The sequence below is a fragment of the Corapipo altera genome, unplaced genomic scaffold (genome assembly GCF_003945725.1).
Source record: "Corapipo altera isolate COAL_440 unplaced genomic scaffold, ASM394572v1 45, whole genome shotgun sequence".
Lineage (NCBI taxonomy): Eukaryota > Metazoa > Chordata > Aves > Passeriformes > Pipridae > Corapipo > Corapipo altera.
In genome coordinates this window covers 18,932,861-18,960,534 of record NW_020884877.1, presented here as the reverse complement: position 1 = coordinate 18,960,534, position 27,674 = coordinate 18,932,861, and the positions used below count along the sequence as shown (strand labels likewise).

Below are 27,674 nucleotides of genomic sequence, written 5' to 3'. Positions count from 1 at the left end.
CCGGTGCCGTCCCGGGGCTCGTTCCGCCGCGCCGCCAGGGGGCGATGCAGCCTGCGGCGCGGGGGCTGCCGGGAGGTGTAGTCACGTGGGCCTACCGGCTCCCCATGGTAACGGCGGCGGCGGGTCCGGCGGGCGGTGAGTACGGTGGGGTCCCCCGGCACCGGGGCCCTGCTCCCCCGGGCGTGCGTGTCTCCCTGAGTGCCACCCGCAGGGTCCCCCCGCCGGGCCATACGACCTTTGGCCCCCCACTGCCTTCCCCGGCCCCTCCTGCCCCACCACCATGCCCGGCCCCGAGGAGGCATCGTGCTCCCCCCCGGGCCTTCTCTCGGGGCTCGCCGTGGCCTTGTTCCATTCCCCACTCGGGAGCACTCTGTGGCGGGAAATGCTGGGGTTGGCGGCCTGTCAGACCGTCCTGGAGCAGTACAGAGCATCCTGGTAGCACCTTTGGCCTCGAAGACTTTCACTTGAAGAAATGAGACACAGAGCGTATTCCCTGGGCGAGTGGCAGGGAGTGAGTAGAGCTGGCTCCCCAGCCAGCCACAGTCTCAGGGAACCTCTCCAACGGCACTTGGAGCAGCTTTGAGGCTGGAGCTGGGATTGACCAGGCTGGAGTGGGGCACTGGGGCAGCCTGGCTGTTCGTCCTTCCATTGTCTTGCCTTGACAGCTCTTGTGTTGTAAAAAGAAGCCGATGGGTCTGACAGGCGAAAGGCAGAGCTGAGTTGAAACAAGCCTGGAGTGTTTCCTGAATGCCTCCAGGGTCTGGGCTGACAATGAGGGGCACAGGTGTGTAAAGCCCTGTAGCACTGTTCCATCCTCCTGTCACCCTGCCTAGCTGGGCTGTGGGTAGCTCTTGGGAGGCAGAGTTCAGCTCCACATCAAAACCCTGCCTCCATGACTCCCTGAGATGCTACTTGTCTTGCTCATTGTGGTATGTTCCTCACTGAACAAGCAGGTGACACCTAGTGGCTTCTGAACAGTTTGGGGGAATTAACAGTGAATTGTTGGTCTGATTACAGTTTTATCTAATAAGTTTTCCTTGATTCTTAGAGTTTGTACCCAGCAGATAGTAGCACTGTTCTTACATTGCTGCCTTGCTGCACTCGTTAACTTTTGTGTTAGGTGAAGTTTGTTGATACAGATTGGCCCCTCCCACTCCTCACTCATGCCTGGGGCCCTTCTCAGCACAGCGAGGATCACATTTCGAGGAGGAGCTGAGGGGGGAAATGTCACTGTCCCCAGATAATGGTGCCTGCGTGATGTCATGTCACCGACACAGGTCGCGCGCTTTGGCTGCCGTGCCATCCTGGCTGGGTGTCACTCCTTGGCATTTCCTAGGTTTGTCCCGGGCATGAAGTCTGTGAGTATTTGGCAGCTTCTTCTCAACTTGAATCTCTGTTTCTTCTCCACTCCTGAGCTCTGAGAGATTGCTGTATGGAGTGAGGTTTTTGCAGTGCCTCCAGAGGAATTTTTCCCACTCCTGTCATGGACTTGGAAGTGTCCTCAGCATGTATTGAAAGACAAACCTGGGAACCTTTTTTTCTGGTTGTAGATATGTTTCAGTAAAAAGTATCAAGAGCAGAGGATGGACAAAGAATTTGTGTTTTGAGCTAATTGGGTAGTTCTTGTCTCATTGCTATGTGTTGATATTTTATACTTGTTCCACTCACTCCAAATCTTCCACTTTTATTTCTCTAGTAAAGGCCAGACTAAGACCAGACAGAGCTGTGCTGACCACCTGTCAGTTCCTGCACTGGTGGCTAAAGTCTTCATAAGTCTTGCTGTGTAATTCTCCTGCACTTTTTCTCCCATCGTGAAGCTCAGTTGCAGTCCCTTCAGTTTGGGTCTTCAGAAAGGGGCTTTAGACCTCCTTGGTGAAATGCTGTTAAACACCCGTGGTTGTTGCTTTTAACCCAGACTGTCTTCCCTACTCTTGTTTTACACTGTGGTACAACTGCTCCCATAGCCCATACGATGAGAAAGAATGAATCAGAGATGGGAGCAAGGGCAGGCACTTCCCAGCTTCACTGCTGGAGAAACAGAGCTTCATGGTCCACTGTCATTGTGCAAGGTGTCCACTTTGGGGCCTGGGGAATCTGCCAGGGAGAAAAGTTGATATCCTTGGGGGATTCCACACTCTGCACCTTTTGCCCTTTGCTATGGCCCCTACACTGCCTGGTCACAGCCAGGTCAGCCCTCCCAGTGTGAGCACTGAGACAGCCCTTTATTTTAGATGTCCCTGATGCACTCTCTCCATGGCAAAGCTGCAGTCCTGGATTGTCTGCCTAACAATGCTGGAGTCCTTCACATCATCTGGCGCTGTGCTCCAGTGCCCTGAGAGTGGTGGGAAAGTCCCTTGTGAACTCAAACACAAGAGCCTTCAGTCCCCAGCCCAGCCTGTGTGTGCATGGAGGGAGGCATTTGCTGCAGCACAAGGTGAGGTTGTGGCTGGATTCCAGCTCTTCCACGGCTTGGTCCAGCACCCTGCTGCCCCTAAGGAGGTCTACCTCCACCTCGGGAATGGGAGTGAACACTGGAGTTGTTCTGCTTCTCTTGCAGGGCAGCATTCTGCTTAGGTAAAGGCTCATTTTGAGCAGCCATACACTTCTCGTACCTCCTTTGTTCAGTGTGGAGTGAAGTTCAGCACTGCAGCTGTTGAATGGAAATTACTAGCCCCAGCGCAAATTCTGGGCACAGATGTAATCCTAGGATGCAGGTGGAATTTGCTGATGCATCCCCATAGTGGGTGGTTTCTCACTGGTATCTTTTGACCTGAGTGGCCAAGCAAAATTGTCATCCTCTTGTTTTGCACTCAAAATGTGGTTCTGCAGGATGATACTGGAGCTGCAAGGGAACAGCAGTGCTTAACTGTGTGGCAGAGGAGCACAACTGTTGGTCCCTGTGTCACTGGCATTTTTGTGTTGGCCGAACTGTCTCTGAGCTGTTTTGTCCTCATGGATGACTTCTTGTGGCCAGCAGAACCCTTTGCTCTTCAGGCTGAACTTGTGGGTGAAGTCGGACATTGCTTTGTCTCAGTGTGGGACTGCACTTGAGGCAATTTGTTTCCTGGAGCTGATGTAGGGGAGGGCTGTTCCTGTGCTGTTGAAACAAGAAGTTTGTACCTAGCTACCAGGTGTTGGAGCAGCTTTAGGCACTCAAATCAGTTGGTTTCAGATCAATGGTGTTGGACTTGTTCAAAGTTTTAAATTTTTTTAAAGGGGTACAAACCCTTATTTTGAAATATATTAATTTTAAAACCTACCTGTTTGGTGTCGTTGTTAACTTGCTTGTTCAAGCTTTAATCAGAAGCCCCAGAGCTTGGAGTGAGGAACTTGGTGTGAACTCGAGTCTCATTTAGAAAAACACGTTATCCCTTTTAATCATAAAGAACAGAAATTGCACCCTGCAATGGCATAGAAAACAATAGCAAGCACAGTTGTCTAACCTCCCCTCCTTGTGACTTTGGGCTATGTGAGGCTGACAGCCCGTTATCAGGTCAGCCTGAAGCGCATACATTTGCAAGCTCTTGTTATTTTAAGTGTGTCACCAAGCTGAGTTTAAAATAACCTCCCCAGCCAAACTCCTGTGACACCCGGGCTCTTATGATCTTGTCCTTTCCTGTTAGGAATGGGGCTGCAGAGAGCTGCCACATTGCCATCAGGGGAGCACATGCCACAGTGGGACTCGGGCTGGAAGAAATGATTTTCACTGACATATGCTGGGGTACACAGAGGCCAGGGCGTGTGGTGGCCCTGTGTGCCCCTGATGTGACATTCGCACAGGCTGTGGCAGTGCTCCAGCTGATGCCCTGAAGCCTCTGAGCAGGCTGTGCGGCAATAAAAGGTGCTAGCAAAATAGTTGAAAGCAAGTGCAGCTGTACAGTCACTCCAACAGTGACAACTTTGGCCTCTGTGTTGTGGGTCAGTAAGTCCAAGCCAAAATCCATTAATTACTTGGTTGGGTTTGAATTCCAGCCTGGCCAGTTTATCCTGGGCTTTTCCCAGCTCATGTTTCTGCAATAAAATTCCAAAGTGTAGTTTTACTGCTGTTGTGAGCTGCAGAATGGACTTCAGCTCCTTTGCCATAGGGTTGGGTTGGCAGAACTAGAGATTGCATCACGCTGTGACCTTCTTCCACCCCAAAACTCTGACTTGAGTTAAATGTAAAGGGAAAACTTCCCTGACTGGTAATCAGCAGGGATTTCCCTGAGGCAGATGATGTTTTTCCTGCCCAGAGCCACAAAGATATGCCAGCTGCTACCCTGTTGTGGCCATAGCCTGGCATGTGAAGGTGCCTCCATCTCCACCAGTTCTCTTGGATGCTCAGCAGCTGCTTTGTCCTGCTGTCCTTGCAGTGAGCATGGGAGACGGTTTGCAGATGGACATAAGGAGTGACTGTGCTGGCGTGCAGGTGGGACAGAAGGGTGGATGTGGGGAAGCACATGGGGCAGAGGGGGAAAGACAAGGCAGCATGGGCTGGTTCTGCTGATCTGGATGCATCCTCACCTGCTCCATGTGGGTGCATCTTCCTTTCATCCTTCCTGCCCCTCTCTCAGAGCTCCTGTGTCTCCATGGGGAAATGGTGGTTACTAGCTGTTGGCTGGCACCATCCTCACCTGGAAGCTGTACTAAAGACCCTGCTTCTTCTCTTCCTTATGTAGGCACAGCTTCCAGCGCACTCCTGCCCTGTGTTGACTGAGCAACTCCATGGCAAAACTGCCCCGTAGAGAGACAAGTTCAGCATGTTCTCCCTGTGCTGCAATGAGGCTGGGCTCCAGGCAGTGGCAGCTGAGGCCATGCCGTGGCCAGATTTCCACCCCAGCAACTGCAGCTGCCAGCAGTACCCCCGTGTCTCTGCTGATCACATCTGTGCCACTGTTGGCACTTACTCCAGATCGGGGTCACACAGGGCTTCTGGCATTTTCACACCTGTGTGTAAGCTGACTGTAAGATTCACATCCCTTTTTACAGCTTCATTAGGCTCCATCACTTTTTATTTTTACAGTGGGATGATCCACTGATAGCTGTAAATCCGTGTGGAGATGAGGCACAGATGGCTTTCACTGCAGGCTGGTTTTGCAAGGTCATTCACAGCCGGGTGAGAGCACAGGCGGTGGCCAAGCTGGCAGAGCATGTTGTGATGCCACAGTGACAGTCCCCTCTAAGCAGAGACACTGGGAACACTTTCATTCTCCTTGAATTTTAATTTGCTCTTTCACATCTAGTTCATTGGTGTGCTAGGTTCGATTTGTGGTTTGAGTGCACTTTTGACCATCTGAGGGGGTAGTGTGTGGAAGCTGAGCTTTTCTCCCTTGGTTACTGGGGGAAACTTGAGCTGGGCAGGTGGTGGCATCTGAGCCACAACTTCTTCGCTCTGTGCTAATTGCTGTGAATGTCACAACACAGCCAGGTTTGCTGCCGGGGGCAGATTGGGTAGCAGTTGAATAGTGCAGTACATCTCAGTTGTGGGATTCCCTTCCCCTTGGGACTTGGAGTCCCTCTGGGCTGCAGCTCTCATAAGGATGCAGATGTCCTGTCTTCATCAGGAGTTCGCAGTTTGACTGTACAGGTGCTAACAAGCAGTGCAGCCCTGTGGGTATGGGGTGGCCCTGGAACCTTCCTTGCAGAGCTTGGCAGGGTAGCATCTCTCCTTGAGAATGTGTAGCTCCTGTGTGATCCTGCATGGGATGTTCCATCTTGTACAGCCTCTTACTGAGATGCTGCTGACCTGGTATGTGCTGGAGACTGATTCACAGGTTGAGGTCTAGCAAGTGTAGGTCTGTCTGACCCAGCCCTGTGGCGGTGAGAGCTGCTATCACAGTGCTATAGAGCAACTCCAGGGTCTCCAAGCTACACGTTAACTGCTGCATCTAAGGCTTGACTTTCAGGTGAGGCAGGAGCATGTATGTGCAAGAAAACCAAGAGGATGATGGTTGATGCTCTGCTTACCCTTCTTTTTATACTTTTTCTTTTTTTTTAAAAAACATGCAAGCATATGAAAGCTGGAAGGTGGAAGAGCCAGCCAGCCTGCTTGGAATACAAATTCCTATCGCAGCTGTATCCAGGGGCCCTCCAGGCATGTGTTAAAGCAAGACAAATAACTGGCTCATGGTTTGTTTTCTCTTTCCCTTCTCCCCAGGCAAGAGGATGTTGCGGGTGTGGTGCAATAGTTCATTCTAGGAGGATTCAGGACACTTACGTCTGCAGCTCTGTAGCCTGCCAGTTGCTCCTTGCAGGAGATTTTTCTGTAGGACTGCAGTGGGGAGGAACATGAGTGCACAGCACTGCCAGTCCCTGATGGAAAGCGAGGTGTTGATGTTAGAACAGCCCTGCATTTGCTCCTTGCTGCCTTCTCAGCACTGAGCTCTTTAGGGTGCCCTCAGACCTCACTGAGCCTTTTTCTGGGGTTACAAAGGTGAAAAATGTTCCTTTTAAAAGCAGGGCTGAGGTTCTCACCTAGCTGTGTAACCTTGGAAGCCGAAGCTTTAAGGAATGGGGAGGAAAAAAAAAGCAGACATTTTGATGCTTGTGGTGGAGTCAGGAGAGCTGGTAGTGGAGCATACGGTGCAGCCTGGAGACACAGACCAGTAAGAGTGGGCTCCAACAGCTGTGTGGGTCCAAGGCAGGCAGCCTCTCCTTGCAGACAGGGCTGCTGCCCCATGGCCCTGGCTGGCAGTCAGGCACCCCTGCGTGTTTGCAGGGTACAACCTTTCCTGCAGATGTCCCTCTCTGCAGTTTCCTTTGCATCCTCTGATTTCATGTGAGATGCCAGCTCTTCTTTGACTTGGTCTGGGGAGACTCTTGGGGAGCTCAGCAGATGGAGATGTGGTTTTCATCCTGCAGGAAAAGCAGCTCACCCTGCTCTCCTCATGGTGCACTGGGCTGGGTGCTGTGCCCTGACAGGGTAACAGTGCCTTTTATGCTGTTCTCTTGTTTCAGGCCAGCAAAGATGCTGCTGTAGATGACTGACTTGCTTGTGCCTCACGTGCTATGGCTCTACATGGCCTCTTCAGGACCAGACCATGCTAATCTGGGCCCCAAACAGGAGAAGAGTGTTGGGCCCAAGTCAGGCACCCTTCTGGCTGGGAGACCTCAGCCGTTCTGGGCCTGGCGCTTCTCTCAGCAGCAGGCGAAACCCACCTGGAATTTAGAGAAGAGGTATGTGAGTGCTTTCCGGGATCGAATCCTGCTGCCCTCAGGGATCCCTCTGCAGCAATCCTGCTTCTTGTGCTCACCGTCACTATGCCACGCACAGCCCACTGAAGACACCCTCCAAAGCCCTCCTGGCACTGCCTCTGCCACGGGAAGGGCAATGTCTTCCTCGCTGATGGAACCCTGCCTGCTTCCTGTGCTGGTGGAGGACCAGTCTGGGACTGGGGTCAAAGGCTCTACCCTCAGCTCAGGTCAGCAGGCTGCCAGCTCCTATAGACCAGTGCTCAATAACAACTCCTTCCTACGTCCAAGCAGTGCTAAAGTGCCTTTTCTGCAGTCACTGGAGATCAAAAAGGTGGAAAAACCCCACAGTTCTCCTGCTGCCTCATGGCCCCACTCTGGGGGCAATGGAGACAGCTTCTCTAGGAGCCTGATCAATGGAGCAGTGACAAACAGTGACCTTGTGTTGAAGAAAACCATGGTCCCCTCCCTGACCCTTGTGCCAAGCAGTGCTGTCCTCAGGAAGGACCAGTGCTCATGGCAGAACACTCAGAAGAGAGTTCACAGCTCAAAAGAGAAGGAGCCGGAGAAGAGCCTCTTGAAGGCTGTGCAGCAGCTAGCCAGTCAGGCTGCCGCACGCAACGGCTTTGGGTGCCAAGTCAGAAGTTCTGGCCTTACAAAGGTGGGCAGCCTGTCCAACTGGAACAGCAGGAGGAGGCAGCACGTTGGAGCGCAGCTCACCCCGAAAGACACTATTGCTCCTCTGAACTTGGAGCGGGGGAGCCATCGCCTTAACAGTAACTCGAGCCTTAGGGGCACCAGTGGTGCCGTTGCCTGCACTAACCGTGTCAGCGTCTGTCCCTTGGCCTCACGCGCTGGCGCTCCCAATGGCAGCTCCAACTGCCGGCTCGTGGGCACGCACAGCCCGCGTGTGGGGAATCAGGTGGTGAGAGCTGAGCCTCTGCACCTCACTGCCATCTCTGACGTGACAAAACAGATGTCCACGATTCAACTGGAAAAAGAGAAGAAATGGGTCCAGGCTGTTGTCCCAGGAAAGCTTGAGTAAGTAGAGGCAGGAGGAGGAGGGAGGCTGTGGCGGGCTGGGCAGGGCTGGCCATTGTGTCTGTGTGTTTTGGGAGAGGATGCACTGTGGGCGGTACAGGGGTGGCTGTAAGGATTACCATGGGCTGTGTCCCTGAGCAAAACCCAGCTGGTATCCTGGTGTGGGGGTAGCCTTCCTGCCACCCCCAGCTTGACACAAGCCCTTCTCCATCAGCCACAGCATGGAATTGCTGTATGGCGTTTCTAGTTTGTTTTTCAGTCATGGGGCCCTGCCTGCAGTGGCAGGCTCTGCAAGTATGTTGAGTGAAGCCTGCTGTCAAGCCAGGCTTTCCTAGTCAGAGACATGGGTTCATAAAGGAACACAGAGCTGATGCAAGGACATGGAGCTCCTGCTCTCCTGCTGGGAGGGGTGTCCTTGTGCCTCTTGCTTTCTGTCTGCTCTGGAACATGTTTCTTCTCAGGGTGCTCTCAGGCCTTTCCATCTTGCTATCTTGGGATGAGTGCTTGCACTGGAGAGAGCAGTGCTCTCACTCCTCCGCCCACACTATCTCATGCTGCCTCATGAGCTTCAGGGTTTTTTTGGCCCCAGGAAGCATGTGCCATTCCTTCTGATGTGATGTCCTTTGTCCCAGTGCCACTGTTGATCAGTCACTGCTGAAGCCAAGCCATCCTCAGGATGAAGCAGAGGAAGAACTTCCTGATGGCCTGGATGAGAGCTGCAGTCAGGAGGAGGATGAAGACAGTGAGTGCTGGTTCCCCTGTGAGGGCTCTGCTCCATGCCTCAAAGTGGGGAGTGTGGGAGCTGTCTGGGAGCTGGGGGTGAACACAGCTGTCCTCCTGTCTTACATTCATGGTGTCATTTCAGGATGTGCTGAACCCAAAAGTGATGTAGCAGCAAGGAGGGCAAGGGTTCCTGCATGGGTTCCTCTGGGGAGCAGGCTAGGGCTCACCACTGTCCTGCTACAGAACTTACTCATCTTCTCTCTCTGTAGGGCTGTCAGCTCTGCCCCTTTCCCTGTTTTTTACAACACCAATTAGTGGGCAGAACCCAAGATCCAAGGATTTGGGGCAGCTGGAAGGCTCTGTCCTCTGGAGCATTTGTTTTCTCTCTTCCCTTCCTATCTCTGTGTGTGTTCACTCCTCACGGAGACAAAACTTGAGTTTGTTCCTTCCTGCAGGTGACTCGGATGCTTCCTCTGTTACTGACGTGTCATCCAGTGGCTCCATGAGTCTTGTATCCAGGTTAGTAGCTGTAAATACTGCATTGAACTTGGCATATTTATCCAGACTTGTCCATCTTTTCCCTCCCTGGTGACAGAGGAAATGTGTAGCATATGGGATAATGGAGACAAGGTAGCAACAGACTTCCAGCCAAAGTGAGTTTCCTTGGTGCACTGCAGGCCAGAGCTACTTCTCTGGCTACAGGCAGCAGCCTGCAAAGTGCTAAGTGTGCATCCACTGCAGCAAAACATGGGTCTTAATTTCTCTAGCACTGCCAGTTCTTGGGTTAGATTTACTGGATTAAACTGTGCTCTTGCAGTGTCATTGCCTGGCAGATGAAGCAGAGTGGAAGTGTCCTGGCCCGGAGATTGCAAAAGCTTCTTGTGGTCTTTTGTCTCAGCATTGCATCCTAGAAACAAGTCCTGGAGTCTGGGTTTTAATTTTGCCTATGTGAGGATCTTTCTCTGGGGAGGACTGCTCAGCCTGTGGTCATCTGAGCCCTGCCTCTGTGACTCCTGGCAGACCTTTGTGTGACCTTTTCTTGCCCATGCAGCAGCAGGAGCTGGTCTTGCACCATGGCTGCCTCAGGCTTTGCTGTCTGCCCAACAGCTTGCTGCTTGCTATCATGTCATCACTAACCTGGGAGACAAGCAAGGCTTCCTGTGAGCAAATGTTGAGCCTCAGGGTGCTGCAGGGCTCTGGGTGGGCATATGTGGTTGTGAAAGTCCTGCAGAGGTGATGTAAACTGGCCCAGCAGCTGTTTCTGGCAGGATGTGGCTGGGTGGCCTCTGGGGAAAATAGGGGAAGTAGGGCTTGGGCTAAATGCCTCTTGCAGCAAGGAGGGAGGTATGTTGGCCACTTCCTGTGCAGGCTGTGTGCTGGGCTGGCCTTGAAGCCTTTGCAGCTGTCTCCTGCCTTCAGTTTGTTGTGGGCAAAACCAGTTTTGTGCCACAGAATGTTAATTGATATAATCCTTTGCCAATTAACAAACTTTTAATTATTGATTCTCACACTGAAAAGACAAAAAAATATACATAAGGACTTAAGGAAAACACCCCTTCTTCCCCCATCCTGGTTTCCAATCCCTTTGTCACAGACTACGCTCAGTCCCTTTAGTGAGGCAAGGGGTGGCCTGCGAGACTGGGTAGACAGTGTGTTGTGGTTCCTTTTAGTTTGCTGCTCTTTGTTCCTCAGTGATTGCTCTAGTGTGGCTTCTTGCACTGGCTGCAGTGGCATATATTTGAATATATGTTCATTGCAAACTTTACTTTTCGCTTCATCACAACCTTAAGAGGTAGGATACAATTTCTACCCTTCCTTCCCAGTGTTGGGGCTTGCTGTGTTAAGATGTACATACAGTGGGTAAAACTCCAGCCCTCTTCCCTGCAACACACCAAAACCAAGAGGTTACAACAGCTAAATCATATGCATTACAATCTCCACTCCTTGTTCCCATGAACTAGGTTATACGGTTTGTCGTGTAAAAACTTCCACTCCTTGCCCCAACAAAACACAAACCTCACAGTGCTTATTTGGTGGGTGCATTCATTGCAAGCTCGTCCCCTCATCGCTGCAGGCTGGGTTACTGACCTTAATGCCCATTGCTTGTTCCACATTATGATGATGGTGCAAATTCCTGATACCAGGATCAAGGCTTTTTCCGGCTTCCCCCTTCTTCCCTGTGATACTTTTCACCTTTAGCCAACTGCCACCTGCTTCATCTTTCCTAGGAATTGCATCAAGTGCCTGGCCCAGCCTGCCGAGGCTCAGGAAAAAGTGCTCAAACCAGCTCTTGTCTGCAGTTTATTCCCTAATGTGCCTCCAACTATCTACTTCAGTACTCGGGATGAGACAGGTGAGCCAGGGTCTGTTGCCACACAGGGTGAGATTGGGCAGCCGGTTAATTAGGAAGCAAGCGGTGCCAGCACACAGCCGGGAGCTGGCTGGAGTGGCTGCCCCTCCCATGATGAGACCCAGCACTGCTCTGAGGTCCAAAGGACTGGAGTAAATTATACTGCTTCCATAGCCTGGAGCATGACTCACGCTGCCACTAAATTCCAGTGTCCTGGATCTTCCCCAGCTACGGAGTCTTCTGCTCCATGCTAGTTCTGCAACGGGGGCTGCGCACCCTTATTTGCAGGCCTGGTACCTGTGCAGCAAATCATAAGAACCTTGCAGCTGTAGAAAACCCAAGTATTGTGTTTGTTTTCCTTCAGTCCTTAACTTTTTGCCTTCCTAGTGGAAAAGCTGCCTTGGGAGCAGAGGAAGCTGCTGCGATGGAAAATGTGTGGAGTCACACCGAACATTGTGAGGCAAACTGTTTGTAGGTCCCACTTCAGAGTTAGCAAAAGTAAGTTGTGGGTAGCAACATTGTGTCCTTCCTCGCCTCCAGTCCGTGGGCCTGAGAAGGCAGAATGGCTGGGAAAAGTAGAGCAGAAGCAATACAAGCTTGGCACTGCAAGATGCTGGGTTCCCATTTCTGCCTGCCTGACCTGCAGTACCCAAGCTCTGAGGGCCTAATCTCCCTCTTGGCTCATCCCTGGCATGGACCACAAGGACTTACTCCTGGGCTGTCAGAAGCTGAGGCAGCATGTGGGGCAGCTTTGCTCTGGCTTGCCACTGCAGGGGGGGCTGGCCATCATCTGGTGCCAGCCCCAGCGCTGCTGCCCCTTGTCCCTATGTGCTGAAGAAGAAACCATCCTCTCTGACCACAGCCAGAGTTCTCAGGGTTGGTAATCTTGCAGTAGCCAGTATGAGCGCTCTGTGCTATAGCTGTGCAGCATCCCTGGCACAGAAACTGTGCAGCTTCTGCCTACCCCAGGAGATGGGGTGCTGGTGGGTCGAGAGGGTGTTATGGGTGGCAGCATGCTTGGTATTGGACTTTTCTGTTTTTCCTACAGAAAGCAATGACTGGCTGGGTTGCTGGGGCCACCACATGAAATCTCCCAGCTTCAGAGCCATCAGGGAGCACCAAAAGGTAGGGGATGTTTTGGGCTGACTTCCTTCACATGCATGGAGAGTGTGTTGGAAACAAATTGGGTGCCCCTCTCCTCAGGGCCAGGTGTTTGCTGTGCAGGCTGTCCCTGCAGTGTCCCTTCCAGAACTGGGAGAGGAGCTCAAGAGGAAGGCACAGCTTGGTGAGCTTCTCTGCTGTGGCTCTTGCACAGACTGAGGCTGTAGCCAAATTGTGTTCACTTGTGAGCTTGTCTAAATTCAGTTGTTGCTGCTTAAAGCAGTCCTTCCTCTGGCAGAATTGAGAGGTAGGGGCAGTGCCCTCTCTGCCAGTGCAGCACAGGGGATGTACCTAATTCAGATCACAAAACAGTCAGGTGTGGCTCATGCTTGGGGAGCCTGTGAGGGACCAAAGGTTTGGTATCTATGACGAGTACATGTTTGCTCTGGAGAGCTGTGATGCTCCAAACCATGTGGTTTGTCCCTGCAAAGCTTCAGAAGCTTCAGGTGGAATCAATTTGGGTGCAATCCTGGGAGGGGAGCAAAGAGTGTCACCCTGCACTGGATTCAGAAAGGACATATCCTCTGGCCAGGGAGTAGGAAGGGGCAGGCAAGGAGCTGGGGAAGCAGGGAGATGTCATAGCATTTGGGTTCCTTTCCAGCTAAACCACTTCCCCGGCTCTTTTCAAATTGGGAGAAAAGACCGTCTGTGGCGCAACCTGTTGAAGATGCAGGCTCGCTGTGGGAAAAAGGAGTTTAACTTCTTCCCTCAGTCCTTCATCCTGCCACAGGACATCAAATTACTCAAGAAAGCGTGGGAGGAAGGAGCTAGCAGACAGAAATGGATTGTGAAACCAGTAAGTGTAAAGCAGAGCTCAACCTTCTGTCCCACTGTAGCTGCAGGGAGAAGATCTGATCCCTTCTTGTTTGTGTTTTGCAGCCAGCATCAGCAAGAGGCATTGGTATCCAGGTCATCCACAAATGGAGCCAGCTCCCCAAAAGGAGGCCACTGTTAGTACAGAGGTGAGTGAAGGAAAAAACATGGTTGTCACACAGCCTGGGACCTTGTAGTGGCTGGTCCCTCTGGCCAGTTCTGGGCTGATGCCACTGTATGGCAGAGCAGAAGCATCTGATTTGCATCTCAAGACTTCTCTGAAGACTGCCTGGGTGTCCTGCTGCTGGAAGTCTGGCTCTGTCAGCTGCAGCTGTCAGTGCTGCTGTCTCTGCGTAGATATTTGAGGTCTCAGATACAAACTGGCTTCATGAGCTTTCTGGAGCTTCTGTCTGGTAGATGAACAGCTTTGGCTCTGCTGTGATCTGGCTCCCACTACTCTCTGTGGTTTGGCATATTTGGAGACAAACTTTATCCAAGTCCCAGGGAAGAGGTGGCAGTTGTCAAAGATTTGTTCTTATCCAAGTTAGAATGGTTCAGTAAGAACCTCAGTGCGTATAGATGCTGGTGAAAGGATTTTCTTGAATTAACAGAGTTGTCAATCTTCTTCCCCTTTTGCAGAAAAATGGAATATCTTGTCTTGTTTTGACACTGCTTTCTGGGAAGATTCTTGAGGGCAGGAAAACTGTGCAGTGTTTGGCAGACAGGGAACTGCTATGTTTGCTTGTTTGTTCTCCCTGTCCACTTCTCATGCAAAGTGATAAACTTTCCTATGGGAGATCATGAACTTCTAAGATGAATAATCAAATGATTTGGATTAAAATATCCAACTGTTTCTGCTCACTGTACCAAACCATCTGTGCTGTACTGCATGTCTTAGATGTTCCTGAATACTGTGATCAGTCTTGTGGGTGTGGAAAAACTACTGTGCCTTAGAGCTGGGGAAAATCTTTTCAAAATGGAACTGAACAAAAGGGAACACTGCTCCTGTGCTGTGGGAACTCCCCATGCATAGGAGAGCTATTCTTTCTCTCATTTTGACTGTGATGTGATTAACTTGGAAATGCTGTGCAAAAGGGCTTCTACACTGATCCCTTGTTTTACCAAGCCTTCTGACTTGGGGGTTAGAGGTGTTCCTGCCCATGAAAATCATAACTTACTTCCCTCTGCAGGTATCTGCACAAACCCTACCTCATTGGCGGGAAGAAGTTTGACCTGAGGATCTATGTTTACGTCACTTGCTATGATCCCCTCAGGGTCTACCTGTTCAAGGATGGATTGGTTCGCTTTGCCAGCTGCAAGTAGGTTGTGCAGGAGAGTGGTGCTGGGGCTGCCTTGGTGCCAGGGCATGTGTGGCTGTGGTACCTGCCTCGGCTGGGCAGGAGAGAGTCATCCCCTAGATGGTGATGCTCAAAGCTATATCTTGCTTGCTTAAGAAGCAGAGTGGAAACACACGAGGTTGTTGCAGGTGACAGTGTTGAAAGGGAATGTGAGAGGATGCTGCCTACATCCACCTTTCCCAATGCAAGATGAACTCAGTGTAAAGCAGTTCTTGAAACATGCTGTCTGTGCTTCGTTCTGCATAAAAGCTGGCACACCAGAATCTGAGATGTTTCTTCTAGTTTTCATTATATGCCTCAGACTACTGCAGTTCCAGCAGTGCTTCTGCTCACCAATGCTCTGGCCTTTTCTTAAGGACATGCTGTGAGGGTGGAATTACGTTCCACTGTCCCAAGGAAGCCTGTGCTGTCTCATGTTTTGTCCATGAGCTCTGGGCCTGTGGGGTCAGAGAGCTCCAGGCAGCAGGGCTGGTGGATGACTGAGAGTGGTCTGAGATGGACCTAGGGACAACCAGTTCAGTCTCAGACTGCTTGTGCTCCTATTGCCTCTTCCAGGTACTCCTCCTCGATGGAGAGCCTCAGCAACAAGTTCGTGCACTTAACCAACTACAGTGTGAATAAGAAGAACACAGAGTACAAGTCCAACTCGGATGAGACTGCTTGTCAGGGACACAAATGGTAGGTGCTGCTTTTAGGGCACAGGGCAACTCTTTATATTTCCTGTTAATTCAGACTTTTTTCAGTATTCCTACCCAAAAATTGAACTTGCTTTCTGTATCATCTGCTCCCACTGGGGAAACTGAAAGAGCAGAGTGATTTTAGCATGAGTTAGTGTCAGTGGAGTCTGGATGGTCTCCCTGCCTTGTGACTTATCCTGTCCACTGCTGCTTGGGCTGTGGTTGCTGTTCATCCTGCCCGTGTCTGTGCCATTTCCTGCTTCCAATGCTGCAGTCATCTGTGTTCATTCATTCCTTTGCCCTTATTGTGGGGGCGATGGCATGTGGTTAAAGCAGAATCTGATTGGTTTTGCTGTCCGAAATTGAATGGGTAATTGTGATGCTTAAATTGGCTAGATGGAAACTTCTGCCCATCTCACTCTTGACTTCCCTGTGGAGCCAGAGAAAGGGACAGCCCTGGTGCAGAATGTTAATTTATGTGCGCTTGGTGTGAATAGGAGCAGTGGTGCCATTTCTAGGCCTTTGGAAGGAGGGCTGCAGTCTTACAGGAGTTCCCATTCCCTGCTGTCCCATGGGTGAAAGGGTGCAAGCCCCAGGCACTTGCCTCTGATTCCATGGTAGTGTTTGAGCCCTTTTAAAAATAGTGCAGGGTAGAGTTCTCAGTTCACAGCCTGGACAGGGCTACTGCACTTCAAAGGGAGTTGCAGAAAGTGGATTGCTGTGGTCAGATTGCTTTCTCAGACCAGGACATGCTGCACAGTGGTCTTTTTCTCCACTGGGACTTTTAGCAGAGTTTGCTGCCTCCCAGCAGTTGCAGTCACATGGGAGTGGGATTGTGTGGGTTTGCTGTACTGCCATTGCAAGTCAAAGCTGGCTGCTCTCATGTTAAAGATAAATGTGGCTGTAATCTACTCCATCTTGTATGCAGGAAGCATGACCTTTGGATTCCTGGCCATTAGCCACATGCTCTCACTTGAGAAATATCTGAGCATCCTTGGCTCAGTGTCAGGGTAGCTTGCAGCATTCGATGTAGTGTGGAAAACTCCTATAAAAGCAGAGATGCTCCCCCGTACCATCTTGTTCCCCACATTTTTCAAAAATTCTTCTCCCCCTGAAGCCTCAGTGAAATGGCTTTAGCTAAAACATTTTCAGGATCTTGCTGGATTCCTGCTGAGCTGCTTTGCAGTGCTGCGGGGGAAGGCCTGCAGGAAGGGGAGGTTTGCTGAGGACATGGAGGGGGAGGGAAGAGAAGATGTGGGCCTGACTTACCTTGCTCATGTGCTAATTTGAGACCATACTGGGACAAATTTATGTTCCTAGTAGCTTGGGCCTACAAGACAAGGGGCCACGCTGGGGAGGGCAGCAACTGAGGGGCTTGAGGATGGCAGGAGGATGGCTGTGCCAGGGAAGGGTGTTGTCAGGGCTCTCCTCTGTTGCTTTCACTCCTTTCAGCAAGGGGCTACAGAGCTACCTCCTTTGCTTTCTCTCTCCCAGGGCACTCAAAGCTCTCTGGAATTACCTGACCCAGAAGGGAGTGAATAGTGAGGCCATCTGGGAGAAGATTAAGGACATCGTTATCAAAACCATCATTGCGTGAGTCCTGGCACCCCTTGCTCTGTGCCTGGCTGTGTGGTGCACCCTGACCCCTCTGGCTCTCCAGTCCCCTCTCAGCCTGGTCCTTTTGCTCTTATGGTATCACCACTGTTGGCTTCAGTATTTCTGTCTGGATTCTTCCTCTCATCCTGTTACATATGCTCATGCTGCAGTGGGTAAATACACCTTACATTTCCTGGGCCTGCCTGCAGACCAGGAGGGTGTGGTATGCCCGGTGCTGCCCAGCTTGCTACCCACTCCCCTGCTTTGCCAGGGAGCCTGACAGTAATGGTCCCTGGTGCAGGATGAATCCTGTGTTCAGCAGTCCATGCTGCCTGATCTGCAGTGCTGGATCCGTACGCAGTGCAGCAGTAGCAGCTCACAGGCCTGTGTCGGTCTCTCACCTACCTGATCCTGCAGCATGTGGCTGCATTATGCTTCCAGAACCATCAGCATGTGCTGTGAACAACCAGACCTCTGCTGTCTGGCTGTTGGAAACAAGCATTTTTAACTTGGCTTGCAGATCTGAGCCGTACGTGAACAGCCTTGTGAAGATGTACGTGCGCCGGCCATATTGTTGCCATGAGCTGTTTGGGTTTGATATCATGCTGGATGAAAACCTCAAGCCCTGGATCTTAGAGGTCAATATTTCCCCAAGGTAAAGCAGATTCTGAGCTGCAGCAGAGTGAATAATGGCCTTCCCTTTAACACAAAATGAGTTTGGCTTGTAATGTCCCCTGTACCCTGTGCTAAAAGACTGTGGGCTTTGAAGCCTCCCTCTGCAGATTGCCAGAATGAAGGTCCTCCCTATCTGCAAAAGCAACATCCATCTGCAGCTCATAAAGCTTTGTTGGGCATGCTCCAGCTAGAGCCAGGGAAGAATACGTTAAAAAAGGAAGGCCAAGGAGGAATGTGTCATGTACAGAATGGGTAATGGCAGAGATTTCTTCTCTGCGTGGGCAAAAGTGATCAGTGATTCCACTGCCTCATGCACCATTTCTTCCTTGCTGACAGCACCCAGCCAGGCAGTGTCAGCTGTGCAGACATGGCTGGGAACTGCAGTGTAACTGAGCATGGCCTTTCCTGCTGGCAAGAGTGGATGGGCATGAACTAGACACAGAGCCATGGTCCTACACAGGACTCTGGGGATGGATTTGCCTATTTCCAGAAAATTTGGGAAGAGATGGAAAAGTGAACCATTTCTGATGGGGAACTCCTCTTTCAAAGAGCTGTTGTGAGGATTTTTCTCTGTGTCTCATGGCCAGCTGTGATGAGGCAAGGGACAGGCTGTTTGTATTCTGGTCAGTAACAACCCAGGGATTGATCTCAGGGCCATGGGCCTCAGCACCTCCATTCTGTCACTCAAGCTGCTGTTATGCTTTGTCTCTGCAGCCTCCACTCCAACTCGCCTCTGGATGTGAGCATCAAGGGCCAAATGGTTCGAGACCTTCTCAACCTTGCCGGCTTTGTTCTGCCCAGCATGGACAGCGTGGCCTCAAGGCCAGAGACAAGAAGTAGCTCTACCTGCAGGTCAGCCCCCTTCTCTGTCAGAGAGGCAGGCTTTTTGTTGAGGGATTTAATCTGGTAGGCTACTTAGAGCCCAGCAAATGCTGGGCTGTTGAGAGCCTGTGCTTGCTGGTCCTTCAGATATGGGTCCAAGGAACTTGCATCATTGCCTAGGTATCTGGTTTCTGCGGTCTCTTCAAGGCAGAAGGATTTATGCCCTTTCTGCAGGTCCATAGTTGGAAGTGAGGCCAATGTAATTTGTGCTTGCTCTGCAGTTAGTCAAGCTCTCTTGTCTTTCCCCCTGCCAGAACTAATATGATGCTGAGCCTCACAGCCTCTCAGTTTGCTTGAAGCTTCCCTCTCCAGACTGCAGGAATGAAAGTCCTCTCTGCCTGCAAAAGCAGCTTAGAAAAGCTTTCATCTGCAGCTTAGAAAGCTTTGCTGGGCATGCTGGTTGACTCTGTTGGGGCTGGATCCACTTGCCCTCTGACTTACCAGAACTGATGTGCCACTTCTTTGAGCGAGAGGAACACCTTTTATTTTGCAAGGGCTGGATTGGTTAGTTCCTTAGGCAGGACTGCTGCTGTCAAAGGCTGCAGACCTATGGGTACGGGTGTGCACAGTCTTAACCTTGCAGCTAACATGACTGTTTCTTGCATAAGGTTAATTCCTGGGCATGTGTCCACCCAGGCCCCTGTTCCTCACCACAGCTAGGGCTTATCCTGCTTTCAAATCCAATGGCTAGGAGGAAACCAGTCTGTTCCCTGCAACAGAGTGGCTGCTGACCATATGTCACTGAAGGAGCAGCTTGCTGGGATGAGCACCCGCATGCAGTGATGTGTGGTCATGCCAAAAGATGGGGCTCTTGCCCTCTGTGTGCCCTGTGCCTTCAGTGAAGGGAGAAGGTGGAGCATGGGCCTGTTCAAGATGGGAAGCTCTCGCCAGCTCATCTGCGGTGCTTTGTTCACACACTGGTCTGTGGCTTCCGATGGAGGTGCTGAAGGGCAGGTGTCCTCAGAGAGACCTGCAGGGGATTAAGTGAATCCTTAACATGGTTCAGATGATGCATTACCAGAGTTCTTGCATCCAGGGGCACGGTTGTTTAATAGTATCTCCTACCCTGGGAAGGATATGAAAGGTCTTTTTGCGTATGGGCCTAATTCCGGTAGATCTGTATGTTCCCCGAGCACCATGCAGCACAGCCTCGAGGCTCTGCTCCCCCTGTTTGAATCTGCACACAACTAATTACTTTTGCAGCAGCAGAACAAAAAAAGCTATGTTGATAGCTCGGTTGAAAGGTTTTCAAGAAGTATCTCCCAGACTCTGGTATCCCTGAGTGGTTCAGTTGGTGCTTAGAATACTTTAGATCGTTCTTGGTCAGATAGTACAAAGGCCGGGATTTCCCATGGCATGTGGAGCTGGAGTTGGATTCAAGTCTTGAGAGGTCTTAGATGCCACAGGAAGTTTTTGATCTAAGAGTTCTCTTCTTCCTTGTACGGTACCAGTACTGAGTACTTGTACCCCCATCCCTGTGCTTGCGGTTAGGAAACTGTGTTCCAAGTGCAGTGTAAGCCCCCAGGCTTCATGTGCTGTGAATCATGTCACAGTGTATCTTTGACCCTCTTGCATCCTATGTGAGTGTGAAGTGATGGTGCACCTTTTGGATAAAGGAACACTGAAATGCCTTAGCGAGGAGCTGGCAGAGTCCTCCCAGTTTCCCTGCCCACAGCCTTCCTGGGTCCTGTGCTGATTGACACGGCTGTGGGTGTGTCACTGATCTTGGAACTAGTGAAATCCTTGGAGAAAGTGTTCTCTCCTCCATGGCATCTTTCTGAGGGTGTCACTGCTCTCTCAGAAATTGGTGGGAGCAGGTCTGCCATAGCAGGTCTTTGTCTTGTTTGCTTAAATGCTCTACTACCTCTCTTGTGTTCTCAGTCTGGACAGTGCTTTGAAGGAGAAGCCCAAGCCAGTGTCTGAGCATTTCAGAGCAGAGAAGATGAAGCAGGCCTATTACTTGATGCAGAAGATACCTGACCAGGTATGAAACATTCTCCTTTGATACTTGCACCATCCTCCCAAGCCCTTGTCCCCACCAGTTCCACAGGTCTATCCCTGGTCCCTCTTCATATTGTGTCCCTCTCTGAGGTCAGCCAAGTGATGGGGCACACTTAGGCTCCAGTGGGTTACAAGATCACTGATCAGAAATAAATTGGGTTTGCTTAAGCCAATGTCTCACTGACTCATCTGTACATATAAATAAGTGTGTGCTGAGAGGCACATTGCCTACCAGTCCCCAAAACAGAGCCTGAGCACTGCCTGTTCCTCCTTATGTCTCTGTGCAGCTCTTATAGCCTTTACCTGCTGACTCCATGCAGGTTAGCAGGGCTGCTGGCCTTGTGTGCCTCCTGGCAGTGTGTGTGAGAGACTGGGCTGCAGAACTGGGGATCTCTTCAGTTCTGTGCAGTGTTGATGTTATCACTGAGCCTAGAGTCCTTCAGTATCCATGGGACCTGTGCCCCAAAGAGCTCAGACACCTGGAGACCTCTGCTTGAGAGATACTTCTCCCTGACTCTGGGTTGCTCTTGTCTGCAGGATTTTTATTCTTCTGTCTTGGATACCCTGACCCCAGATGATGTTCGCATCCTGGTGGAGACAGAGGATGAGTATTCCCGGCGTGGGCAGTTTGAGAGGGTGTTCCCCAGCCACATCTCTATGCGGTACCTGCGCTTCTTTGAGCAGCCTCGTTACTTCAACATCCTGGTGACCCAGTGGGAACTCAAATACTACTTGAATAGACAGAAAGGTAACTGCCCTCCTAAAGCCTGACACAGCCACCTGAGTCAGGCAGGCTGCCTGCCGGCAGTCGTGGGAGGCTTCTGAGCTACGCATGTTCAGAGGGAGCTGCCTGCCCGCACACTAACCAGTAGGAAAGTGTTACCCTCCCAGACTGCTTCAAATATCACAAAAAGCTTATTCTGAGTTGAAAAGAGGTGATGACCGTTCTGCACCAGCACTTCTAAGTGCCTTGGGGATGAAGAGGCTGGGATTAGCTACATCAGCCTGTAGCTCTGGCCTCTTTTGAGGGAGAAACAGCTGGAGTTCCTAGCTTTGCTCCTTACAGGTGATCTGGGAAGGGAAGGAAAAATTTGGCCTATTCCCTGGTCTCCTGCAGCTTTCTAATTGATGAAAAACTGTCAGCATGCAGACAGAAATTTTTCCTAAGCACTAGAAATCTAGCTAACATTTCCACCTTTCCAGGACATAGTTCTGTATTTTAATAAAAAACATCCTGTAATGAGGTGGCTGGACCAATTCCTTCTCACCCAAGGCTCTCTCTGTCACGGTAACAGTAGAGGCTATTTGGGAGAGAGAATCAATGAGGTCTAGCATGATGGATTAGTGGACAAAGAGACTATGGCTCAGGGCTTTCTGTCCAACATCTGATCTAGTTGGATAGGCTTCTGCAGGAGCTGGCCCTCCACTGTGATGTCCGTATGTGTGCTCCCAGCCTGGCTGTCATGCAGAGGAAAAAGAAAAATGCTTTTGTCCCTTTTCACTGGTGTTAAAGCACATATCAAAGGGGTCAGTAACAGTCTTTCACAGGGAGATGGAAACCTCATAGCCCTCTTCAGCTGCATTGTCAGCATGTGTCATACTTTGCCTCGCTAATACCTTTGCTGGATGCTCTTCCGTCAGCTGGAAGGAAGATCCTGTCATCGTTCTCACTGAAGTGCTGCCCAGAACTTTGTAGCTTAGGCCAGGGTCCTGGGTCAGAGCTCCAGCTTCCCCAAAGCAGCCCAGTGAGCGGATTTACTCTCCCCACTCACTGCTGTTCACCTCTGAGCAGAACCCAACTTCCCCTGTCCTCTTCCTGTTCCCCTGTGTTCCATGCCTTCCTCTCACCCTAGCCAGCAAGGTGCAAAGCCTGGGTAGGTGCACAGACCGAGGACAGGGTGTCCAAGCTGCCCCACTCCCCTCAGCCCCAACACATGGGGTTTTTTTGGTTTTTTTGGTTGTTTTTTTTTTTCACAAGATTCTGGGGCTTGCTGACAGGTCACTGAAGAGCAGGGTTTGGACAGCAAGGATTTCTTCTATAGCCAGGACTGGTATTGTATAGCAAACTACAGTAATCCCAGCTGGACAGCATCAAGCTCCTGGCCATTGCTCTGCTGGTTCTTAAATCTCAAGGCACCTTAGCTTCTGCTATGACCTGAAGGCTCTTAAAAAAGAAAACAGGACGGGAGCAGCCCTGGATTTCTCAATGGTTTTGGGTTATTTCTGGTCAGTGCAGTTGAACATGTGGCTCTGTTTCAAGATGAGCTCTCTGTGCTCTGGAGCACCATGTCTTGTGTGTGGTGAGAGGAATGGTCCCTTCCAGTCACACCAGTGATGAGCTCGGTCCCACTGTCAGGGATGGAGACCAGGTCTCAGTCCACACTGAGCTCTAGATGAATCCCTGCAGGGAGGAGATGATACACTGGGATGCTGCAGCTGATCAGTGCTGTGTAAGGAGGAGGTTGCCTGAGCTGCCCTCCTCTGAGAAAGAGGCCGATGACAGCAAAGCTGCTCTACATTTGTGTTGTAGGAACTTTCACCGGTGCAGCCCAAATCAGGTGCTGCCGTTGGCAGGCACTGGGCTCAGGGGGACAGCCAATCTGGTCTAATTTGGCAAATCTTGTGTTGCCCCAGTTTCCCTGTTTCACTGAGACTGCTGCATGGAGTGTTTTGGCTCCCTGGGAGGAAGGCAGGCACTGCAGCAGCCCATGTGCTGGTGTTTGCTCGTACAAAGGGTGAACGCCCTTGATTTACCCCATGTTTGCTGGCGGTCAGGCACGTGTTCAAGTAGTGATTGCATAGCATGTTCTGCGTAGTCAGAGCAGCATATTTACATGGTCCAAGCTGGGAAGGCTTAACTCTTTGCAAACCTGACTTCTTGTTCATTCTTGCTTCTTGTCTTCTGTCGCTTCCCAGGTCTGGAGCTACTGAAGAACTGGTGTGTCAAAGGGTACCACACTGGAACAGGGACAGATTTTGCCCAGATGGTGCGTATGACTGTGGGTAAGCTAGTCAGAGAGGCTTGTTTGCCTGCCAGAGTTGGGTAGGGAGCCTGCTTGTTCTGCTTCCTCTGGTTCCTGCCTTACCTGTTTACCTCCTTCTTCCCTCTTTGCCAAGGCCTGTGGGAGTCTGGAAAAACCCATGCTGCCCTATTTCCCATTCCCACTAACATGAAGTCATGAACAGTATATCAGATCTACAAGTATTTTGCATCTGAATATCCTTGGGTGCACTGGGTACAGCCCTACATATTTGGCACCTGGCCTGCCCTTTAGTCTCTTTGCGAGGGAGTCATCTCCGTCTGTCAGTCTTGTGCCTTACAGTGGACTGGTGCACTGAAAGAAACCCACTCTTGACCTCGAGATGCTTTACTCCCACTTTCAGCAGAGGGATTCATTAGGCAGAGAGCAAAGACTGCTCTGTTTGCTATTCTTGGAACAGTCTGGTGGCAGTGACGATGTGCAGCAGAGGCAGCTCTAGCTGAAGCTCTCTAGGGCAGCCTATGGCAGAGCACAGCAGGCTTGAGGGATTTTTGCCATGACTTAAATAACCATTCTGTTGTCTTTCTCTCCTCCTGTAGTGGTCGTTGCCAAAGTCTTTCTTCCTCCAGAAGAGTAGCATTCAATCTAATGGCTTCGGCAAACTGGAACTGGGCAGACTGGGGTGAGTTTGCACTGACCATGAAAGCATGGTCTTCACAGTGTGGCTTTAGGACTAGTGTCCTTGGAGAGAACTGGCAGCAGGGAAAGTAGCTTTGTTTAAGGGGAGAGGAGCAGGTTGGTTTGCAGCTCTGAAGCCAGCTTCAGCTCTCTGGAGAGCCAACTGGTGGGTCTGGCATGATGTCTGTGTAACTGAACATGTCTCCTTGGTGCTGTGTGCCCAACTCAGATGGGAGTGAAGCCCAGAACAGCCAGATTGAGTAATGTTCAGGGCTGTCATGGTCAGGACACGCTGACAAGATGTTCCCCTGATAGGGAACTGTGCCACTTCTGTGAGCACTGATGTGGTTAGCAGTGAGCAGAGGCTCTCAGCTGCAGCATAGACTGGGGGAGAAGTGAGGCCTCCAGGTCTGCCTCACTCTGCCAGCTTCCCTGAGCAAAGCTGGGCTACTGGCCCTGAGAGCTTCCTGCGGAGAGGTGAAGGATAGGGTCTGGCTGAGCCGAAGTGGAGAGGAGGCACACCGCTTGTCTCTGGTGCTACGGGAAAGGACATCCATGTTCCTGTGCCCAGACCAGGATGGACTTGGGTTTACATTCAGACAGGGAGATCAAGTTGTGGTTCTAAAGTCCCATCAATGTTTTAGATATCTGTTGGGGTGAGTGATGCTGCCTGGGATGGGAGATGGAGTAGGTGAGCCTGGCAGCCCTATCTCTGAGTTTCGTGTGTCATGATACTGCAGATGAATGTTGCACCATGGCCCTTTTGGTCCTTTCGCACTGTCCCTAAACAGCATAGGATCTCTTTTCTCCTGCAGTACGCACCTCCCTTCAGCTGGTGAGGACCTCACAAGATGCCTGGAGCCCAGCCCTACTCAGAGCTTACCTCTCAACAAGTGCACTGGTGGAGCCAACCAGAGACCTTCTGGCTGCCTCTCGGACACTGCCCTGGTGATGTGACCAGGCAGCCACTGGGGACACATCAACCTACCTCAAAGGAAGAGATGGGAGCTGGCTCTGTAGAGCAAGGACTGTGGGAGCCCCTTGCACTGCACACTTGCTTGCAGGGCTGTTTTTGGAGAGGGATGTTTTACTGGGCAAAGAGGAGAGCTGTGTGACTTCAGCTTTCAAAACAAATGGCAAAGCCTGAGGAAGTGGGGTTTGTCAGGCCTTTGTCCTAGGCTGCTTTTAAATCCTGACATGGTGGTTTATCTTCTGCATGGGAGCTGGCTGAGCCTGCCCTTCTTGTCCCCAACCAGCATAGGCTGAGCCCTTGGTTGCCTGTGTCTCTGCATCCTGAGCTGCTGGCAGCCAAGTGTGCTCTTGCCCTGCTGCACCTGGGCCCTGGAGAAAAGTCCCCTATCAGTACCCCACTCCTCTGGAAGGAGCAGGGTTTGGGACCTTTTCTGAATGCCTGTGCCAACATCCTGCCCTAACCCCAGCATCGGGCCCTGGGGGATATCTCAGGCTTGCACACTGCTGCTCAAGAGACACCATGTGGAGCAGCATGGCTGCAGTTTATGGGGACAGTAGGGCTGCTGGAGATGGAACATCCTTCAGCCGAGCCCATCAGCTCTCTGGTGTGCCCTACAGCATATGTGTGTGGACTGCAGGCTGATGCTCTTCTCTTGGACTCTGCTCTCTATTTTCCATTTGTTTCTCAAGGATTTTTATTAAAGTTTAACACTCAGCTGCTCTCCTTGTTCTCATCTATCTCTCTTTCCCTGATCTCTTTGTGTCTGGGATGCAGCTCAGCTCTTCCCACGGGACTTCACTGGGCTCTGGACAGGGTGGCTTTGTGCTACCACCCCCCTTTTTCCCTGTCCTTCTCTGAGCACGGGTAATTCTTGCTGCCCTGGGGGGCAGGTGTGTGTGCCCCCCTGTGTGGAAGAGCAGCTCCCAACATAACTGCCTTATGTCCTAGGGACTCTTCTGTGGACCTGTAACCAAGGGGAACAGAGCAGTCCAGCCTTACAGTAGGAGGAGGAAAGGTTGGGTGCCTGTACAGAGTTACATTGCCCCAGCCTGCTAGCTGGATGCTGGCCACTTGGGCAGGTTGTTGGGGACCAGAGGAGATGCTGAGCTTCTTGTGTGGGCCCTGGGGCTTACAGAAAGCCCTTCCTTCCCCTCTCCTTGCAGCCCCCCGTTTCCCGGCACTGGGCCCTGTTTCTCCGGTCTCCTTGGTGACAATCTCATCTCTCCTCGGCTTCTCTCCAGCACCTGAAAATAGCCTCCGAAAGTGGAGATGCCTGCTCCCTTCCCTGCTGCCAGCACCCGCGATGGCCAGGCTGGAGCCAGGCTACTCTGCACGCACAGCTGTAGCGGCCCGCCCCCATCACTCTCTGCACCGCTGCGGGGCACGGGCCACCCGGCTGTGTCCTCCTGTCACCCCAGTACCGAGCTCTCGGCCTCGTCCCTCCTCTTCCCGCCTGCCGTAAGGCAGCACCAGGGGATTCCTTCCACCCTGCCAAGGGCCAGTGTCTCCAGCTGTCCCCTGGAGCCAGGCAGAGCCCTGTCCCATTGACCCGGCAGCCACCGGCCCGCTCGCCCACGGCTGCGCCGGGCCGGCCCGACAGCTGGCCAAGGTGTTATTTGAACCTCCCTGAAATAGAAATGGAGCCGAGAGAGGGTGGAGGGCGGGCAGGCGGCAAGGAAGTTCCCCAACAGGTCGGGCTGCCCCCGCCGTGGGACCGGGGTAGCTGTGCACAGTGAGCCGCAGCAGGACCCTGGGCAGGGGCGGGCAGGGCTGGCCAGCGTCGAGGGCGAGGGGTCCGCAGCCGCTCTGGCCGCCTCTCAGCCCGTGACCGGACCCAGCCCTTCTTCAACACCTCCGGGGAGTGGAACATGCTGTGTTCCCCACCCGCGATGGGGCGGGGGCACCACCCGGCGGGCAGGGCGCTGAGCACCGCTCCTGGAGAACGGGGGTCCACGGAGCGGGATGTCCTCCCGCTCTCTGCCCCCAGCCACCCCTCCATCACCCCTTCCCTCGGATCCCCAGGGACAACGCTCTCCTCGGAGCCGCGCCCCCCCCCTCCAGCCCTGGGCTGCGGGCACTGCGTGGCCGTGTCGGTGGTGTCCCCCCCCGCGGCGGTGGCGGGGGCACGGCTGGCATTGCTCGCTGACACCCTATCTGCCGGGGCCACGCCAGCCGCGGGCCCAGAATAGCAGCGCTGCCCCGCAGATAGTCAGCATGGAGCGGCTCCGCGGCCCCGCTGTGTCCCAGGTACCGCCGGGCCGGGTGGGGGGCCCGGCTCGATAGCCCCTCGCTCGGGGACAGGCCATCCCCGAGGTGGGGGAGTATGGGGGGCTGGCGGTCCCCTTCCCACAGACATGGAGCCATGGGGACAAGGACGCCCTTGTCCCAGCTGTCCCCAGCCCCTTGGGAAGGGTTGGGGGACGTGTATGCAGGGTCTCCTTCCCGGGGCTGGCTCTGGGCTCCTTAGGGAGCAGTCCCTGTTCCTGTGCCTTCGTTATTTTAGGGTGGCCTGTAAACATTAGCTCTGTCAGGTACGTTTGTGGCCGGGGTTGATCTTCCCTCTGCACGTGCTGCTGTGTTATGGTAGAGTCTCCT

The 27,674-nt window shown here is 52.2% G+C and overlaps 1 protein-coding gene across 3 annotated transcripts; it reads left to right on the top strand.

The window, feature by feature from the left end:
• The first annotated feature begins 57 nt into the window (after positions 1-57).
• TTLL4 (tubulin tyrosine ligase like 4) lies at positions 58-25,799 on the top strand. 3 transcript variants are annotated; one of them, XM_027636499.1, is made up of 19 exons: positions 58-144; positions 6,937-8,211; positions 8,844-8,953; positions 9,390-9,453; positions 11,163-11,287; positions 11,672-11,782; positions 12,333-12,409; positions 13,047-13,241; positions 13,325-13,407; positions 14,449-14,577; positions 15,172-15,294; positions 16,788-16,886; positions 17,410-17,544; positions 18,279-18,416; positions 20,328-20,430; positions 20,985-21,195; positions 23,364-23,434; positions 24,028-24,110; positions 24,922-25,799. In XM_027636499.1, the coding sequence occupies exons 2-19, from the start codon at positions 6,959-6,961 to the stop codon at positions 25,061-25,063; spliced, it is 3,252 nt and encodes a 1,083-aa protein (XP_027492300.1). In that variant the 5' UTR covers positions 58-144; positions 6,937-6,958; the 3' UTR covers positions 25,064-25,799. The 3 variants fall into 3 exon arrangements, with proteins under 3 accessions (XP_027492300.1, XP_027492299.1, XP_027492301.1); XM_027636498.1 differs by having other exon boundaries at positions 104-135; XM_027636500.1 differs by lacking the exon at positions 58-144 and adding an exon at positions 154-605.
• Positions 25,800-27,674: the final 1,875 nt, after the last annotated feature.

Coding starts and splice junctions, on each gene's coding strand:
- TTLL4 (XM_027636499.1), top strand. CDS start 6,959: ATGACTGACTTGCTTGTGCCTCACGTGCTATGGCTCTACATGGCCTCT. Junction 9,454..11,162: donor TCCATGAGTCTTGTATCCAG/GTTAGTAGCTGT, acceptor CATCTTTCCTAG/GAATTGCATCAAGTGCCTGG. Junction 14,578..15,171: donor GTTCGCTTTGCCAGCTGCAA/GTAGGTTGTGCA, acceptor TGCCTCTTCCAG/GTACTCCTCCTCGATGGAGA.